Below are 18,852 nucleotides of genomic sequence, written 5' to 3' on the forward strand. Positions count from 1 at the left end.
ATGTTCACTAATGGAGGAAATTAACACTGTCCTATAGAGGGTTATATGCATATTTTTGTTGGAATAAGTTTCAAACTGGAAGGATATGTTTTTGCAATCTTTCTCATCTTCCTAAGAAATAACCCCATGGGATTAATACACTATACTCCAAATAATATATATTTGGGTCACAGCACAATCAGTAGACCCAAAAGTGTCACCAAGATAATCTCTTCACTTCCAGAGAGTGATAGTGTAAAAGGAAGGAAGCTAAGGCCGAAAGTAACTATGGCCCTTGCATAAAGGACCTGGAACAAACACCCTATGCAGTCACTCTGTTGATCAAACAGCATAAGCTGATTTTGAAGGTTCAGGGGAATCCGTGGAGTGGGCCAGGGTCAGGCTGAACATCCTGGTTAGGAAGGTTTTCTCCAGGTTTTAAGCGCTCACCTGTGGTTCTGAAACTCTTTCATCCTCTCTATTCAATACTCTGCCCCCCAAAACCAAGAAATGTGTAAATCGATCACACTTTTCCAAGTTGCTTAGTCTTATATCTTAGCTAGAACCCTGTGTAATATTCTCCTACAAAGAAATAAGCTGACCATGACCAGAAGCAAGTGGCCAGCCCTGTGCTCTGTACCCAGTGAGTGTCCAATAAGATCTCTTGCAGAGTTAAGGAAAGACCCCAATTCCTAGTCCCTTCCCAGAGGATGTAGGCAGAATGGCCAGGTGTGAAAGAGTCGTCTGCTGTCACATCTGTTGCATTCGTCTCTTTCTTTCTACTCCTACCCAAATCACTCTAGTTAAGATTTTTCTCATTTCATCACACCCTATCATTCATTTAACAAAAAAATGTTGTGTGCCTATTATTTTTCAAGCACTGTTCTAGCCACCAGGAAAAAAAAAAGATAAAAAAATCTTTGCCCTCATGAAGCTTACATTCTAACGGACCTATTTAAACAGCATAAATAAGTAAAATATATACAATACCACATTAGCTGGTAAAATAAAGCAGGAAAAGAGAATAGGGAAACTTGGGGGTGGGTCTAGGCAAAATTACAGAGTGGCTAGTGAAAAGCAGACCTCACTGAGAAGGTCTCATTTGAGCAAAGACCAAAGAAGAGGTAAAGGGGTAAGCCATACAGCTATTTAAAAGAAGAGGGTTTCAAACTGAGGGAATATGAAATACAGAGATCCTGAGGCACAAATGTGTCCGGGGAAGTGGATGTGGCTCAGCCAGTTGGGTGCCTGCCTATCACCTGAGAGGTCCCAGGTTCAGGCCTAGTGAGTCCTAAAAATGACGAGCAGATGCCTAAATAAGCAGATGCCACAAGCCAGCAGACGCCACAGCCTACAGGAAGGGAGTGGGGCTCAGGCCGTTGGGTGTCGCATGTGGGAAGAGCCGGGTTTGTTCCTGGTGCCTCCTGGAGAAGGTGAGCAAACAATGAGCAGACAGACAAGAGAACCACAGGGCGGTTGGGGGAGTAAGTAAAAAAAATAAATAAATCTTTAAAAGGAAAATGTGCCTGGAATGTTTGGAGAACAAGAGGAGAGTGGGGCGGCTGGAGAGGACTTTGCAAGGGTAGAGCCACGTAGACTGAGACAGAGATCCCTGGGTTAGAGGCTCAGTGACCTTCAGGTCATTATACAGATGCCGCCTTTTATTCTGGGTGAGAGAGGAAGGTACCGAAGGGTTCTGAGCATGAGAAGCAGGATCTGGCAGGAATAAGTGGCTGCCCGTGGCCGCTGCACTGAGAACTGACTTACGCAAGTCAAGGCTGGGAGCAGTGTGACCCGTTTTGCAATAATCCAGGCAAGAGATAACAATGATTGGAAGCGATGTGGTAGTAATGAAGATGGGAAAGACTGGGTGGTTTCTGCACGTATTTGGAAATAGAGTCGATCAATGGGACTCCGGCCATGAGATGATTCAAACGTGACTTTCAGGCTTTTAGTGAAAAAAACTGAAAGTTTAGAGTAGCCATTAGTTGAGACCAAGATGACTTGGGGAGTTGCAAGTTTTGGGCGGTTGATCAGGAGCCAAGACATGTTAAGTCTGAAAAGCCTGTTAGGCAGGCATGCTGAAAAGGCAGTTGGGTAAAGGAGTTTGACGTTACAGGGAGCGGCCAGGAACCTTCATTTCTGCACATCTCTAGCAGGTTCACCCTCCCAAAGCGCCGTTCTCACCCCATCACTCCCACCTAGACACTTGCAGGGCTCCAGCATGGCTTCACAACCCTCCGCCAGGCTGCCAACGTGTCACGTGGCCCATCCAGGATTCGAAAACAACTGAAACTATTTCCCAACAGTTATAAACTGGAAGGATTCTTATAAACATACAGATGTGGGGCTCTCTTGAAAATTTAGAGCATTCAGCATACTTGCTCCATATTATGAGAATAATGTCCAGGAGTTAGTTCATTTCAGTTGACCAGTACCGAACTTCTAAGCTTAAAAAAAAAAACACAAAAACCTGCCCAGATATTACTGCTTTCATATTGCTACATGTCACAAAAACACTACTGTAAATTTAAATTTATGTATTTATACCAATTTTATAAAAATAATTCTAACAAAAAATTGAGAATTCAATGAAACCAATAAAATTTCATTTTAAAAGTAATCATGGTATACATTTGTCTTTCTCAAGTCTTTTGTTAATACTTTCTTAGGATTCCCATGTTCATTTCTTGGCATTGGAAACATTCTTTCACATACTTGGGTTCATCCAGTACATATCCTTCTAGCTGCATGAGGTACTCTGTAGGAAAGAAAAGGCAGTCAGGGTTTTAAGGAAGCTCTGGTCCCATTTACTAGGGGATAAGAAGCAGTAGTTTGGGTGGTCCAAAATTGGGAAGAGATATTTTCAGAGAGGATATTAAAAGATGAACAAAGGTTTTGTGGGGATTTTGAGTTTGCACACCTTGGCCTGTAAGTTCAAGGTCAAGTCTTCAGAGTCCAGGTTCCTGCTCTGCCCTGAACCACGCTAGGGTCTGCTCTGTGCTGCTTCTTGCTTTCACGCACACTCGGTCCAGGCTGCTCCCATTCCCACTGGAACAAACCGTTACTCTTCATTTAACCAAATTCTACCCGTCCCTCAAGGACCTCCCCAAACCGCGCCTTCTCGGGGCCCCTTCTGACCACTGGCTCGTACCTGTATCTCTTCCCCCGTTTGCCTCCACTTACTATCACTGGGCCCATTTCATCAGGTTCTGCCTTGTACTGCTCTTTACACGCTGCAAACGTCTGCAGACTGTCTCCCCAACTACACGTTCAGCTCCGGGAGGCCACTGCCGAATCCCTCAATGCACCCGTGTAGCTCTACTGTACGCTGGCCTCTAAGAGGCTCTTGGCATATGCTCACAGGAGTCTTGTAAAATAGAATGGAACTGATCAAACAAGTACTCTTCACATGATGAAGTAACAATGAATACTGATTTCTTATTTTTCCAGGGGAACCTCAGCAGGTAAAGAGTGGGCTGCATAAAGGAATATCTCTGATCCAACTCATTTACTTTCTCTGCCTCCTAAACTCTTGCTCATTCAAATGATCCATTCTGAAAATACCTCTTCCCAATCCAGAACCACTCAAACTCCTTTCCCATATTCCTTAGTATCTCTGAAAACAACAATTCATTTCATCTCACTGCTGGCTGAAACTTCTTATAGGCAAATCTTGCCTCTATTCAATAAAAAGGTAAAGTTAGATGAAGTGTACTGAATTTAGCTAAAATGTGCAAGAGACAACTGAAATAAAAAGTAAAAATAGGTTTCTAAGGTATCCATAAACAACAACTTTATAAAAAGGAAAGTTGAATGGACTACAGTGATCTATTTTTAAATTAAATTTCAAAAATATTCTCATTCAATCTGAATTATATTTAAATTTTAACGCAGTGTGTATGTGCATGAAAATGAGTGCTGGTACAATTTTCCAGCCCATTTTTGTCAGAAAGCATTTAGACTGAGGTCTAATTCTACTCAGCTCTAAGGCAACTCATGTGGATGGAAAAACAAGATGATATAATATCACTGAGTCCAAAGGTGAATGGAAGACGGGAATGAAATCAACTCACAGATGAGAGATTGTTGTGAATGAACATGAGAATGAATATCTCATGCTTTTAATTAAACAAATAAGCAACCATACTGAAATTATCCACTGAATAAAGTGTGTATAAGTTCCAATATAGTAAATTAAAAGCTGTCTTTGAATTACTTACCATTTGCCTCAACTCCTGCAACTATACTTTTAAAATGTTTAGAGATAACTCATAAAAGACCCTATATTTTGGGTTTCACTATTTAAAAAATTCCAGATTCCTCTTGAACTCTAATTCTCCAAACATGTACCCAACAGGATTAGTAGAATAGTTTAAAATTCCAAGGCAAACACAGTATTCAGTCAGACGGTACAAGAAAGCCTAGCTTGATGTAGTTCACAGTTTAAACATTAGATTGCGCTGCATTCCTTTTGAAGCCATCTTATCTTTGCAAAATTGGGGTTTTGGCAGTTTCTGTCATAAACAGAAAGGATCATGTGAATATAAATAGGAAGCGGGAAATGGGGGTGGTTGTGCCCACTGGATTCAAAGGTTTGAGATGCTACCCAGTGTCCCAAAGGTACACACATGTTCTTACTTAGGAGTTGCGGTGAGTTAAAATGAAATAAAAACAGTTTCTTTTAATTTATGCATTGTTGTTTTTCAAGCAGCTATTAAATTGGCAGGGCATGAATACAGAGTAAGTTGTTTGGTCCTAAGTACATAGCAAACAGAGTTGCAGGTATTTCTTTTGACATACAAATACCTTCGAAAAATTCCTTGGCATTAAGGGTGCTGTATTAGTCAGCCATAAGGGTGCTGATGTAAAATACCAGAAATTGGGTGGTTTTTATAAAGGGTATTTATTTGGGGTAGGAGCTTACAGACACCAGGACATAAAGCATAAATCACTTCCCTCACCAAAGTCTATTTTTCATATGTTGGAGCAAGATGGCTGTAAACATCTGTGAGAGTTTAGGCTTCCTGGGTTCCTCCCTTCCAGGTTCTTGCTTCTCTCTGGACTCAGGTCCTTTGTTTTCTCCACAAAGTCAGCTGTAGACTCTCAGGCGACCAGCTCTGTCTCTCTCCCTGGAGTTTCTGCCATGTCTAAGGAGCCATCTCTGTTCTCTGTGTTCTTCTCCTGGCTCAGGTCCTTTCTTCCTGGGGCCTGCTTCTCTTTCCTCTGTGTGCTTACTTCCCAGGGCTCCAGCTCGAGACCCCAGCATCAAACTCCAAATCAAAACTCCAACATCAAAAGCCTTCCAACTCTGTCCTTTGCCATGGCTTTTATCTGTGAGTCCCCACCCCTTGGACTCAACACCCCATTGGAGTGGCCCAATCAAGGCTCTAATCATAATTTAATCATGTCCAGGCACAGAACAGTTTACAAACATAATCCAACATGTATTTTTGGAATTCAAAACTATACCAAACTGCTCCAAGTACCATGGACTGAGGAAGTTTGAGAACCTCTGCTGTAGCCTCTAGAATCTTGCCTATTGTTTTCTTTGAGTTTAAAACACACAAACACACACAGACACATCCTTCTACCCCACATAGGATTTAATTTTTATTCCAGTACCATCAAGCAACACAGCTGCTCTCAGCTTTACTTCTCCAAGTACAGACTCGTGTCTCTCAGGCACTGTGGCTTTCCTGGCTCAAAGCAGGATATGAAGATGAGCACTAACAAGCCAAACGAGCCATGTGCTCTCAGCAGTGATGTGTGCACGGAATTCTGCTACTCAATTCTATTTATCTTAAACTTTACTTCAACTTCAAAAAATAAAACAACAAAAGGCAATTTAACAAATTATGGAAGGCTTACTTTAAAAATCCTATCCAGACACATTTATGTTATTTAATCCTAAAACCAAACTCAACTGCTTCTCCGGTGTTCTGAAAGATGAATAAATGAGCACAGTTGGTTAAATGACATGACCAAGGCCTCCTTGTTAGTGAAGACAATTTTTTAAAAAATATGCTTGATCATAGTCATATCTCATAAAACTAAATTTCATACTTTTTTTACCTTTAGCATTAATAGAGTATGTTCTTTGCCTTTGCCATAAAATATTGCAGTATTACTATTAATTAAAGTCTATAAGTTAATTAGTTGTATTTTTCCCCTGTATCACCTTATTCTTTTTTTTAAAGATTTACTTATTTATTTAGTCCATCCCAGCCCCCCACCCCCATTGTCTGCTCTCTGTGTCCACTCGCTGTGTTTTATTTCTCTGTCTGCTTTTATTCTCATTAGGCAGCTCCAGGAACTGATCCTGGGACCTTCTGGCGTGGGAGAGAGGCGATCATTCTCTTGCACCACCTCAGTTCCTAGTTCGCTGCATCTCTTATTGTCTCCTCTCTGAGTCTCTTTATGTCGTGTCATCCTGCTGCATCAGCTCCCGTGTGGGTGGCACTCCTGGGCTACCCTCCTGTGCGGGACAGCGCTCCACGTGGGGCAGCTCGCCACATGGGCCAGGAGGCCCCAGATATCGAGCCCTGGACCTCCTACATGGTAGATAGGAGCCCAATTACTTGAGTCACATCCGTTTCGCTACCATATTCTTAACACCTTGTAATAGAGGAACATTCTTGAATTTGTGTTATTCACCACAATCCTCACCTACCACTATATTATACAGTCCCAAGGTTATCCTCTAGCTTCCTTTCAATTAACATTAACCTCCCTTGACACCCCTTTGAGCCACAGTCATCTTTATAATTCGGCAGGGTTAGTTATACTCATTATAATTTGTTATCATCAACTCTATCCATTTCCACATATTTACCATCGACCTTACTAAATTCTTAGCTGTAGCCAAAAGTATAAGGTTCAAAAAATTAACAAATTACTTCCCTGTAGTATATAATGAGTATCTCTAAAAGCAAAGTGAACAATCTAGGAACTGTGAAAATGAATGCACTGTTTATCATGCATTGGGAAGTAGTAGAATAGAGTGGTTTGAAAATGGGATTTGTAGTTAGTCAACCCTTAGTCCATATCCCATATCTGACCCTCTCCCCACAGCTGTGTGACTTCTGAAGTTTTGTTTGTTCGTTTGCTTGTTTATCTGTTTGCTGTCCCTTTCAAGTGAGTTCTCTTACCTGGAGAGCAGGGTTAATAGCAGTTCCTACCGGATAAGGTCACTGTGAGCAGCACATGAAGCCGTGCATGTCCATGCTCAGCACCGTGTCTGACACACAGGGAGGCCCAAACACGGTGCCTATTAACAGCACCTTATATTGTAAGGGGGAAAGTCCCCCCAACAAGCAATTTAAATCAGTTTCTTTTAAACTCCACCCTATTAATTAGATTGCAATTTGCTTGACTCTCATACTCCAGGTATTTTCATTGTCTGCTTTAATTTGATGAAGTACACAAGAAGCTAAGTGTGTTTTTCATCACTCTCCTTGAAAGCATAGTTTTATGCAAGGCTTAAAAGTAATCAAAAGTTAAATCCAAAAATAAATAATGAAGAATAAGAGTTAAATAATGCATCAGCATAACACAGGCTCAGAGCAAAAAAAAAATCAGAAAAATTATTCTGATTTCTCTGAGACATTTGAAGCAGTTGACGACCCTCTTCTTAAATTTTCTTGGCCTGGCTTCCAAAACTTGCCCTTGCTTGGTTCTCCTCCTTCATGGTGAATTCTCTGTCTCTATTTCCTTCCTGATCCCAACTTCATTTCACTAAAATTTTTAAACAAATAACCCACCCAAGGCCTTCTAGAAATCATGAAGGGTATCTGGACATGAGCAAAATAACTCTGATACAATGAGAACAGGATGACGGACTACAAGGAGGGTAAAGGGAAATTGCTATGGGATGTGAGGGAGGAGGAGACTGCACCAGCAGGAGGGAATTAGGGAAGGTTCTGTACAGTTGCCATTTCCGATGGGTCTTAAACGAGAGGTAGAATGGGGGTATGTGGAAATAAAGAAAAGGGCATACGATCCAGCAGGCGGAGAGGAGCAAAGGCACAGAGGCAATAAACATGGGAACGTACAAGGAATGGGAGGGGGTTTGGTTTAGTCAAATTTTAAGCCTCATAATGGATGGTGGCAGGAAATAGCATTAGATATGCTATTTGAAGGCAGACTTTGGACCTCTTTAACACTATGCCTTCAACCTCCATTGCATGAACTCCCACAGTGCCTGGTACCTGCCCAATTTAAGTATGTTTGTGTCTGGGTGCAGAAGGCGGCACCGAATTACCTAATTTTCAAAAAGTAAGTGCTTGATTCTTCAACCTTCATCAGTGAAGGAACAGAGATGTATGAGGTCTGGTCCAGTCCTGCCATAAACAAGCTCTACGGGCCTGAGAAACACACGCCCCTGCCAGGGTCACAGCTCCCTCATCTGTAAAATAGGGGGTTTGGTTTTGATGGGTCCTCAAGGCCACTGTTAACTCTGACATAACTACCTTTTAAGAAGTTGTTACTTCATCCAGTGCATCAGAAAATCACAAAGGCGATGCCGTTTTACCATCTGACCTCCAAATGAAAGTCACATCACTCCAAATCATTTAGACTTCGTTGCTTTTAATAATTATCTTTAGGGCCACTCCCCAGGTTTTACAGTTGGAAAAAAGGGAAACCACTATAAGAAAAAAGATTGCCATACTTCTCAGTTCTGAAATGTATATATTTGTACATTTTAATGGTCCTAAAACAATGGAGTCTTACAGTCACATTTGAGTTATTAAGTTGTTTTTCTTCTATTTTCTTGAAGAAATTTTTAAGTTAATGACACGTCTTTGAACGAAAGCAATACCGGATAATTAAGTGAATGGATTTCACTGAACAAATACCTATTGGGCAAGTAGTATGTGATCAAGCTCTGTGCTATTACCCAGGGATACTCTTTGGGGGTAAAAGACATTTCAGTGTAGTAAGAGAGGGCTTTTAAGTTGGGGTAAACATGGGATATCATGGGAGTGGAGAAAGTGTCACCCCAAGTCCCATGGAGCCAATAGAGACTTTCTGCAGAAGATGGCACTGGTTGAGTGATGAAGGACACATAGGAGTTATCTAAGTAAAGAAGAGGAAAGTGCAGCCAGAAGGGATCGTGAAAGCCTCAGCACAGAAGGGGCAGGTATGTGATTTGAAACCACTGTAGGATATCTGGAATGGTCAAGAATCTTCGGGGTCAGCGATGACCCTGGAATAGGTGACAGAAGCCTGATCATGAAGGACCTAAATTTCACACTAAGAAGTTTAGGCTTTAATTCTTAAACTGACATGGGGCCACTGAAGGATATTGACCTGGAGAAGGACACCATGCCGAGGTGTCACCATAGCTGTACGGTGGATTACAGACTGATGGGCAGGGAAGTTGAGGAAGGGTTGGGCATTAGGCCCATTGAAAGGAGGGATAAGATTAGAAGTATTCTACAAGGTAAGAAAGATAGGATTTGAGCAATTCCTGAGAGTGGGAAACAAAAGGGGGTGAATGGTGGAAGTTCAAACCTGAGTTATTTCCAAAGAGTAATTTTAAATTATATAGCTTCTTAACCAAGTCCCAAGCAGCCCAAGAAGTCATTGGAACTCAACAATTTAGAGCTCCAGGCTATAGTCCTAGACTTAACGTTGCAAAACTGAAGGAGAATACGCTAGTACACCAATCTAGAAGATGAGGACCTTTGCTGGATGGAGTAAACCTGACTCCAGCCTGGAGCGGGGGGGGCCTCCAGAACCATCTGGGAATGCCCATCCCAGAAGCCAAAAGTAAAAGAAATAAAAAGGGAGGTCAGTGGTTTAAAAGCTTTGACGGATCCACAAGAGGGGGAGAAAGGGCTCGGAAACGACCACAGAAAACTATCTCAAACAGTTACCAGGTGAGTGGTGAAAAACGTCACCAGGTGAGTGATGACTTTGGTATAGAAATTCAATCCCAGTCACCATGTAACTGAGCAACTACAAATTCCTGGGCACCATGTCCTTCTTAAGCATGCCCCAACTTCCTCAACTATAATAATGTTATAGGACCTACTTGCCAGAATTATCATGGGGTTTCAACTGCAAATAGCACTTATAAATGTAAGTATCACCATTCTTACCCTGAACTTTTGTGTTAGCATATATGTCCTTCCCTGGTTTGTCTATGCTTCCCTTTCACCACCTCCCTCCTCATACCTTGTAATCTCCAGCTATGCAGATTACCCATAGTCCTAACTCATTGTGTCTCCTCACCTCCATGACACAGCTAGCGGAGGGTCCCCTTTTTACTTTCCTCTAGCACGCTGCACATCTCCTTCAGAGCACTTATCAACCCAGTAATTATACAATTATCTCCATGATTATTTTTTAAGTATCTTATACCTCACCAGACTATAAGATTCCTTAAAAGCAAAGACTAACCCAGGGAGCGGATGTGGCTCAAGCAAATGCGCACCTACTTCTCACATGAGAGGTCCCGGGTTCAGTCCCGGTGTCACCGAAAAACAAAAACAAGCAATAAGCAAACAAATGAAAACAAACAACTCAAAGGAGCTGATATCATTCGGTGTTGACTGCCGGCTTCCTATGTACAGGTTCCAGGTTCAATCCCCAACACCAGGGTCTCAAAAAAAAATACTAGACCATATTTTTGACTCCTAAATCTGTCTGCTTATCAAGTAAATGAATAAATTTCCCAAGTAAGATCTCTCGAATCCCTAAGTCTTACAACTATTTTTATTAAAATGCAATAAAATGAAACAAATGAAAAAGGAAGTACGGCTTCACTCTCAGCTGGGAGTTACTGTGTTCCTGTCAACAAAGGCGCCATGAGACAGGCCTTGGGTTTCCTTTTGATCTGGAAAGGCTCCAAGGATTCCAGTTTTGTTTTGTTTTTTTCCTTACTTGGACTCAACTCACAAACTCAGCCCTCAATAGCTCTAAGTCTCGGGATCTGCCATTCTCTAACAATCCACCTTCCCAGCGGCTCTTTCACTGTTCTCCTCGTGATCTAAGAGATCGTGATGATCGTGGCAGGGAAGGGAGGGCCACCAACGATGTTTTGGGAAGATAAGCCTGGCTGTGGTCCACATGAGAAGTGGACAATGAGCCTAGGAGTTAGGTGGCTGTGAGAGCAGGACGGGGAAGTCACGCTAGACCTGCCGCTGTCTAGGGCAGGGCAGGAGGAGCATCACTGCCCATCGAGCTGGAAATTGATGGCATGTGAGGGCCAGAGGAGAAGGCAGAAGTGTCAAGTCTAAGGGACCAGGAGAAAGGTAGCATAATTACATGGACTAAACGTCCTGTGTGTCTATCCAGTTTAGAAGGCTGTCTAGTTTAGACTTACAAATACCACTATTTACTAGTTATCATTAGGTGGTGTGATTGTGGATATTTTCTGTTCATGTTGTTTTTTTTCTTTTGTATTTCCCAATTTTTCTACATGGAGCATATATTGCTTAATTGGTAGAAGAAAACAATAATCCTAAGTTTTTTAAGACTTATTATTTATTTTAATATTTTAATTCCCACCCCGAGATGTCTCCCTTGTCTATCTGCTCATTGTCTGCTCACTGTGCCTGCTTGCTTTGTCTGCTTTTCTTCTCTAGAAGGCACTGGGTACTGAACCTGGGACCTCCCATGTGGGAGACAGGTGCCCACTTGCTTGAGGCACATCCGCTCGCCCAATGATCCTATTTTAATGCAAATTTTTCTGTAGGCACATTGACCTTGTGGGATTGGTGAGAGAGCCTGCAGGAGATGTCCAGCAGGGTCTGAAGTTCAGGAGAAGTCAAGGTTTTAGGCACAGTTCTGGAGCCATCACCATGGAACTTAAAACCTTGGAATAAGGAATGAGAGGCCCCAAAGGAGGGGGAATTGAAAAGCTCCCGAGGGGGCACTTCCGTCTCAAGTTATGAGCCCTGGAGTCCTCCATGCGGAGTGAGTGGTGTTGGGTGAGAGCACCAGCTGAGCGGCGCTGTCCAGCCTGCTCAGGTTTAGCTTCGGAGAGTGGAAGGAGGGGGCGTGCAGAGGGGCCCCCCTGTGCAGCCAGAGCCCTGGAGGTCACCTCCATCAACACCCTTGACTGAATCCTTACAGCGAGTCGCTTATGCCATCACCTCCGCTCAGCTGTGACCTCCTTGGGGCTTCTGATGAAGTGTTGGTCAATCCCGTACCCCCTTGTTTTGTTTTCCCCTCACCTAGCACAAGGCACACAGTAGGCGTTTAACATACAGTTCCCAAATTAATCACCCCCACCTGCCGAGCCGCTCCTCCCCACTTCCTCGTTCTCTCGAGCCTGGCTTTGCTTGGCAAGCTGCGACCTGCACGCCCGTCAGAACCGGTCCTCTAAATCCTGGCTGAGGGGACATGCCCCGCGTGCCTGCTGCCCACCTGCGCGTGACATGCAGACTCCACGGGAGCCCCGCAAGTTCCCCCGCGGGGCTTTACACACATTCCTGGCCTCACTTGGAAAGCGCACCCTTCTCGCTCAATGTGCACACTATTTCCCTGGAAGTACCCAGCATGTTATCCCACATGGTCTGCAGAAAATCTGTCGTTAGCGAGGCAGTAAACACCCAGCAGAGCGGGGGTCGGGTCTTGACATGCATTTTTCCCCCTTGCTCGATAAACTGGCTGCTCAGCTTAGCTCTGTCTCCATTTCCAGACTTATTCACCTTAACTTTTAACTCAAGTCTTATGAAACTCTATGGAGAATCCGTCTTTCAGGACAAGGTACTGAAGAGATGATCAAGTCCAAAGCCTTCATTCCACTGAAGTTCACGACCTATGTGACAGCACGCTACAAACAACACGCCACTGGGAGCACACAGCCACACAGGCCTCGGCCTGCGGTGCGCGGCGTCAGCTGCCCTCGGGGCCCTGCGTCTCTGGCGGGCTTGCCTGCACCCTGCTACTCTGCTTGCACCACTAGCACGCCCTCGTCACGCGCTTGCCTATACATTAGACGTGCCCAGCACGGAAATGTTTTCCTTACAAATTGGATCTTGTTTAAATGTTTGAGGCATTTGTTAATTAGTAGAGAGCTGCAGTGAATCTTTTACAGGGTGAAGTAGCACTGTTTAAATTATCTTCCAAATTAATTTATTTTCTACTAGGCTTATTAAATCCAGAGGTGGTTTTGTCTCTGCTACATGCTAGCTCGTGTGACCTTGGGCAAGTCCCTTATCTCTCTGATTCTTGATCTTCTCTAATATAAAATGGTTAGAAAGCCATTTGCTTTGTATATAAACTCCATGATGCTAGGAAGGTCAACAGGAGAATGTACGGGAAAGTAGTTTGTAATAAAAACAATTAAAATGACAAAGGGGGAAACGGACTTGGCCCAGTGGTTAGGGCGTCCGTCTACCACATGGGAGGTCTGCAGTTCGAACCCCGGGCCTCCTTGACCCGTGTGGAGCTGGCCCCTGCGCAGTGCTGATGCGCTCAAGGAGCGCCCTGCCACGCAGGGGTGTCCCCCGCATAGGGGAGCCCCACGCGCAAGGAGTGCACCCGTAAGGAAAGCCGCCCAGCGTGAAAGAAAGTGCAGCCTGCCCAGGAATGGTGCCACCCACACTTCCCGTGCCGCTGACGACAACAGAAGCGGACAAAGAAACAAGACGCAGCAAATAGACACAGAGAACAGACAATGGGGGGGGGGGGTAAATAAATAAATAAACCTTTAAAAAAAATGACAAAGGCGATCATTGGCATTGATCCAGCAGTTACTATGTGCCAGGCACAGCTTCATAAGGATTTAGTCGTTTAGTTCTTTTAACAATTCTAAGACGTGGGTTATGGTATTATTCCCATTTTACAGATAGGAAACAAAGGCAGAGAGGTTACACGACTTACATAAGTCACAAGACTGGTAAGTAAAGAACCAACAGGCGCATACTACCTACCCCACGGGCACAGAGAGAATAACAGATATTAGAGCTGATTGGGAACTGCAAGAGATAAGACAGTCCAAATACGTGAGACCACAGAAAAATAAAATATTTTCCATTTTATAGATGCGACAACTGGGGATGAGCTAGGTTTTAAGGCTTGTCCTATGTAAAGCAGGACTTGAAATATTCTCTTTTTACATTGAGGGAGGCAGTAGAGCAAAGCTATTAGGAACCTAGGCTCTGGAAGTCAGCTGCCAATTTTTATACTGCCAGCACAGTCACTTAGCCAGTCATTTTACTGGGACATGAAAATGTGCCTGGACGATTGTAACAATAAATGCACAAGAAATGTTAGCTACTGATTCTACGACTGTCTCAATCCCTGCAGCTGGGTCCCAGGGCCCAACAAGAGTTTTAGACAAAGCTGTATAGGCCCCTTTGTATATTTTTAGAGGGATTATAATTTAGTTGTACAAAATAATTATAATCCCTGAATATGTAGGCTAGGAAGGAAGGAGTTTCTGAAGTGTGAACTTATGGGTTACATTATCCCTGATAAATCTATTTTAAAAAGCTTATAAATTCATACCACAACTAAGACTCAAATTTTCATTCCATTTCCTTTGACTGTTTCTGCACAGTCCTACTTGGTAATTGCCAAATCCCAGTTAGAAATGGGAAAAGCAAGGCTAACTCTGCTACTAAAGAGCCAAGGCTTTACAGGGGAAGGGGGCACAAGCGCTGCCCCTGCCAGCTGGCACCAAGCACGCCCAGCCCGTGGTCTGAAAGACCCTGGCTGAATTCCAAGTCAGACAGAACTGGGTCAAATCTGGTTCTTCCACTTATTCGCTGGGTGGCCTTGGGCAAAGTTACTCAATTTCTCTGACTCTACCAAAGGCCTCCACACAGAGCTGGCCCAGCGGCAGTGGAGTCCTGGGACCCGGGCACCTGCTCTTCCCGATAGACTGTAGGCTCCATCTCCTTCGTCTCAAGACCCACTTCACAGGCCCTTTCAGGATGAGCTCGACAATCTTAGGGACTCCAAGAATGGGAGTTCATTGGATAAACAGAGTCCTAAGTGGCAGTAAACCAAATGACAGTTGAGAGCCTAGCTGAGCAAAGACCGGCTCTAAAGCAAGCAAGTCGGATGTCCCGTCAGGACAGTGCAGGTGACGAGAGCTCCCCTCCACCTCACTTAGCCCCCACCCCCTCCCAGCTGGCCCACCACCACCTGTCCTTTCTAGACACATAGCACAGCTGAGCACAAAGGAGGGAGAAAGGCATGCTTATCTCTGGACAGACAGGCTGCAGTTTGAGGGCAGCGTAAGGTCCACTTAGCTGACGGGTGTCTGGGTGGACAGCTGGCGCAGGATTTCACATGCACTGACTCCCCCTGTGGCCACCGATGCAGTTTGAAGCCTGTCGGTACTACGTCCCAACCACCCTTTCCACACTGGTCCAGAGCTTTCTGCTGCCCAGTCTTAACTCTGCCCACAGAGCCTTCAGGCTTAAAGAAAACCAAAGACAGACAAAGATGAGCATCGGAGCTCTTGGAAAAGGAGCTCCCTGTCTCGGGTATTGTATCCTGTCTGTAGACCTGGATTTCCAAGGCTTCTCAGATTTCTTATTTACACAGGTATCTCTGGCTATAGCCCCACAGGTTGGCAGGAGGGACCTCGGCCCAGAACAGTTCTGAGAAGGCATTTTGAAACGTGGGTATGTAAATTGTTCATGACAGTATGTCATAACACGGGTGAAGCTGACAAGTGGTGCTGGGTGTTTCGGAACAAAAAATAGACCCAAAATTGGGATCAGAATTTATCAGGACTTTATCAGATCATGTCCTTCATACTTTGTCTAGCACTTAAAATGCTCAAAAATGGTAGCTAGTATGATACTATTCCTTGCAGCTCTCCTAATGGGTACTGTGGCTGTTAGCTAGCATTTGTTGATTGCTCTGTTTCATTTGTTGGAAGAAAGAATTCTCCATGTGTACAGATAAGGAAACTGAGGCAAGAAGTTAGGCAACTTGCCTAGGACCACGCAGTTCCTATGGGGGAGAATAAGATCCAGGGGGAAGCAGCTCAAACTTGGGCTCTAAATCTCTACATTCTTCTCTCTCCCCTGCCAGGCAACGAGACTTGGACACACAGGCGCTGCGAGACATGCTGAGGTCACACGGCTAGTTAGATTTGAGAGCTGTCCAAACTGTAGCTCTATCTCCTTTTAAATAGGAAAACAGTCCACTCCAGTGTCCTGGAGACTTTCAGGCAGCCGGCTGCATTTTCAGACACCAGAGCATGCAGCAGCTGAGTGCACAGCCTCAGAGTGGAGTTTCTCGAGGAGACATCCGATCAGATAGTGGCTGAGGACATCTTCCCGTCTCTGACACCCAGTGTCACAGAAGCGGCTGCCGTTGCTTCCAAATGCATGAGTCTGTCCACAACCCACAGGCTTTATCATGAGACCTGGCAGCTCATGACCAAAGAGGCACGGGAGTCTCCAGAACCAGAAACGCTCCTTCAAAAATTTTCCACTTTTGTTCTCGCTTCAGGCAACGAGAGAGTATTTCCGGTCAAATGCATCAGCTGAAATGAACCTGTTATCTGAGAGCGAGGTGGCTGGTCTGGGCCCAGCATTTACAAAGATTCCTCGTGCCACGGGCCATGAAAGAGTCAGAGATACAGTAGGACTGTTTGCAGCAGTTCACTGGCCAATCCTGGATGGTTCTAAAACTTCTGAGCAGGAAGTGTCCCACGTGATCACAGCCCCAACCCCTCTCCATGTACAGGGAAGAAACAGAGCTGAAGGGGCTTGTCCACAGACTCTGAGCAAGTTGGTGAGGGCAGAGGCAGGACTGTGAGGAGGGACGGGGCACGCCCGGGTTTACACAGCTGTAGTGAGAGTGCTCAGGCTTGCACTCATTATTGGACAGAGCCCAATTCCTGTGACAATCCCTGGGAATCCACTTCTGATTGCAACCTGAGGGAGCCTCCCATGGACCAGATGGCACAATGAACTCTTTGGGACGGAATCAAGAAAATTAGGGCTACGGGCATGAGCCCGTTCACAAAAGTGGCCTTAAAATATATGCACGAGCTCCTTCCCATAGAGCACAGAGAGCCAGAGAGATGGAGAGAAACAACACTTTGTTTCTGAAACAGACCCAGCCGAGGGCCGTACCTTCTGCCCAGCGCTGCAGGGAGAGAGAAGCGACTGGATCTGAAAACATGCAAGCGACTGAAGACAGGAATTGGCAAACTCCAGCCAGGGACTCCCCCGGTGCTCGCTGTTAACCAGGCTAGGGGCTTCCCCAGGTCGGCCCGGCGGGGAAGGGCGGGAGGGACCCTGAGTCACCGCAAGACGCCCGGAACACGAGGGGGAGCCCGGAAAGCCACGGCAGCTCCTGTGTCCCTCCGGGTCCCAGAGAACGGGTCTGGGCAGAGAGAGCTGAAGCGGGGGATGAATGTTGTTACCGGGGAGGAAGAAACTTTTTTCCCTCCTTGGAAATCGAGCGTCCCACGCCCGGCGCGGCGCGCGGGCCCTGGGTCCCCACGGCCGCCCCCGCGCGCCCCGGCCCGCGGCTCCGCCGCCCTCACCCGCGATGTCCCAGAGCTGCAGGCGCACCACGGTCTCGGGGTCCCAGCGCAGCACCTTGAGCGCGAAGTCCACGCCGATGGTGGCGCGGTAGTGCGAGGAGAAGGTCTGGTGCACGTAGCGCTTGATGACGCTGGTCTTGCCCACGCCCAGGTCGCCCACCACCAGCAGCTTGTACAGGCGCTCCCGATGCGGGACCTGCATCCTGGCCGCCCGCCCAGCGCGCACTGCGGGGCCCGGAGCGCAGCGGGGCTCGGCCGAGCACTGCCCGAGAGCGGGGCGCGGGCGGCGGCGCGGGGCGGGGGCCCGGCCCGGCTCCTCCCCGCGCGCCCGCGGAAACGCCCCGAGAGGCGCGCGGGTGCGCCCGCCCTCCCCGCCTGTCCTGCGGAGAGGGGTGGGGACCGCGGCGACTCCGCGGCCTGGCAGCCGGGGGCGGGGGGCAAGGCCTGCTGCAGGCGTGTCTGCGCAGCGGGTTACGGGTTCCACCGGCTCTTCTCACCCGCGACGTGGGCGGCCACTGTGCGCGCTTGGCACGCTCGCGAACAGAGTGTGAGGAAAGTTGGGTGATTTGTGGGTGCGATCAGCGACAGGCCCAGCCGAGCCTCCCACCACCCCGCTTGAGAGAGCGAGGAGGAGAGGCAGTGGGAGCATAACGGCGGGGACAACACGTGGCGTGGCTCCTGCGTGTCCGGGGTGGTGAGGCGAGTCGCGGTCAGCAGGTCATTCGAGCTCCTCCAGGTCAATTCTCTCCCACTAAAACAGGAGCGGCGGGGCTGACACCCAACTACTCAACTCCTTAGGTTCTAAAAAAGATGTCAGCTGCTCTGAAAATGGTTGGGGTGTCCACGGCTTCCCCTTCCTCCTTTTCCTATCGAAGGTCAAACAGCTGGTGACACAAAAGCCAAAATCAAACCCAAGATCTTCCCGGTGCCAAAGGCTTTTTTTCATTCATTCATTTAACCGACATATATCAAGTGGCTACCATCCCTAGGCACATTCCTTGTGTCTGAATTGCAGCAGTGATAAGCACAGGCAATGGGTTCCTGGCCACAAGAAACTGACTTCTTGTGGGTGGAGACAGACTAGACAAACAAAAGTAGGACATGCTGTGAGCATTCCACACACAAGTGAGTTACTCTGTGGCTGAATATACTGGGAATGGCGTTCTGTGCACGTGATCCCACTGCGTCTTTCCAGTTGCCTTAGGAAGTGGGACACTTTACTCAATTTACGAATGAGGATACCAAGGCTGCGAGTGGTTTTCCCGGGGCCCCAGGGCTGGTAAGTGTGAGAAGGGGGATTTAAACACAAGGCTGTGAAACAGAGAAGGTGAGTCCAGGGTGCTGGTGTTTTTCTGCCTTTCTCCTCGTGCATTCCATTAAGATACGAAGAGGGATGC

The 18,852-nt window shown here is 46.2% G+C and overlaps 1 protein-coding gene across 1 annotated transcript in view; it reads right to left on the minus strand.

The window, feature by feature from the left end:
* Nucleotides 1-17,732, minus strand: part of RAB38 (RAB38, member RAS oncogene family) — an 86,273-nt gene extending 68,541 nt beyond the window's left edge. The window contains exon 1 of the mRNA XM_058306156.2: nucleotides 17,456-17,732. Coding sequence (XP_058162139.1) covers nucleotides 17,456-17,657 — 202 coding nt within the window. The 5' untranslated portion in view covers nucleotides 17,658-17,732. The remainder of the gene's footprint in view (nucleotides 1-17,455) is intronic.
* Between the last annotated feature and the right edge of the window lie 1,120 nt (nucleotides 17,733-18,852).

Source organism: Dasypus novemcinctus, chromosome 10 (assembly GCF_030445035.2).
Source record: "Dasypus novemcinctus isolate mDasNov1 chromosome 10, mDasNov1.1.hap2, whole genome shotgun sequence".
NCBI classification, from domain to species: Eukaryota; Metazoa; Chordata; class Mammalia; order Cingulata; family Dasypodidae; genus Dasypus; species Dasypus novemcinctus.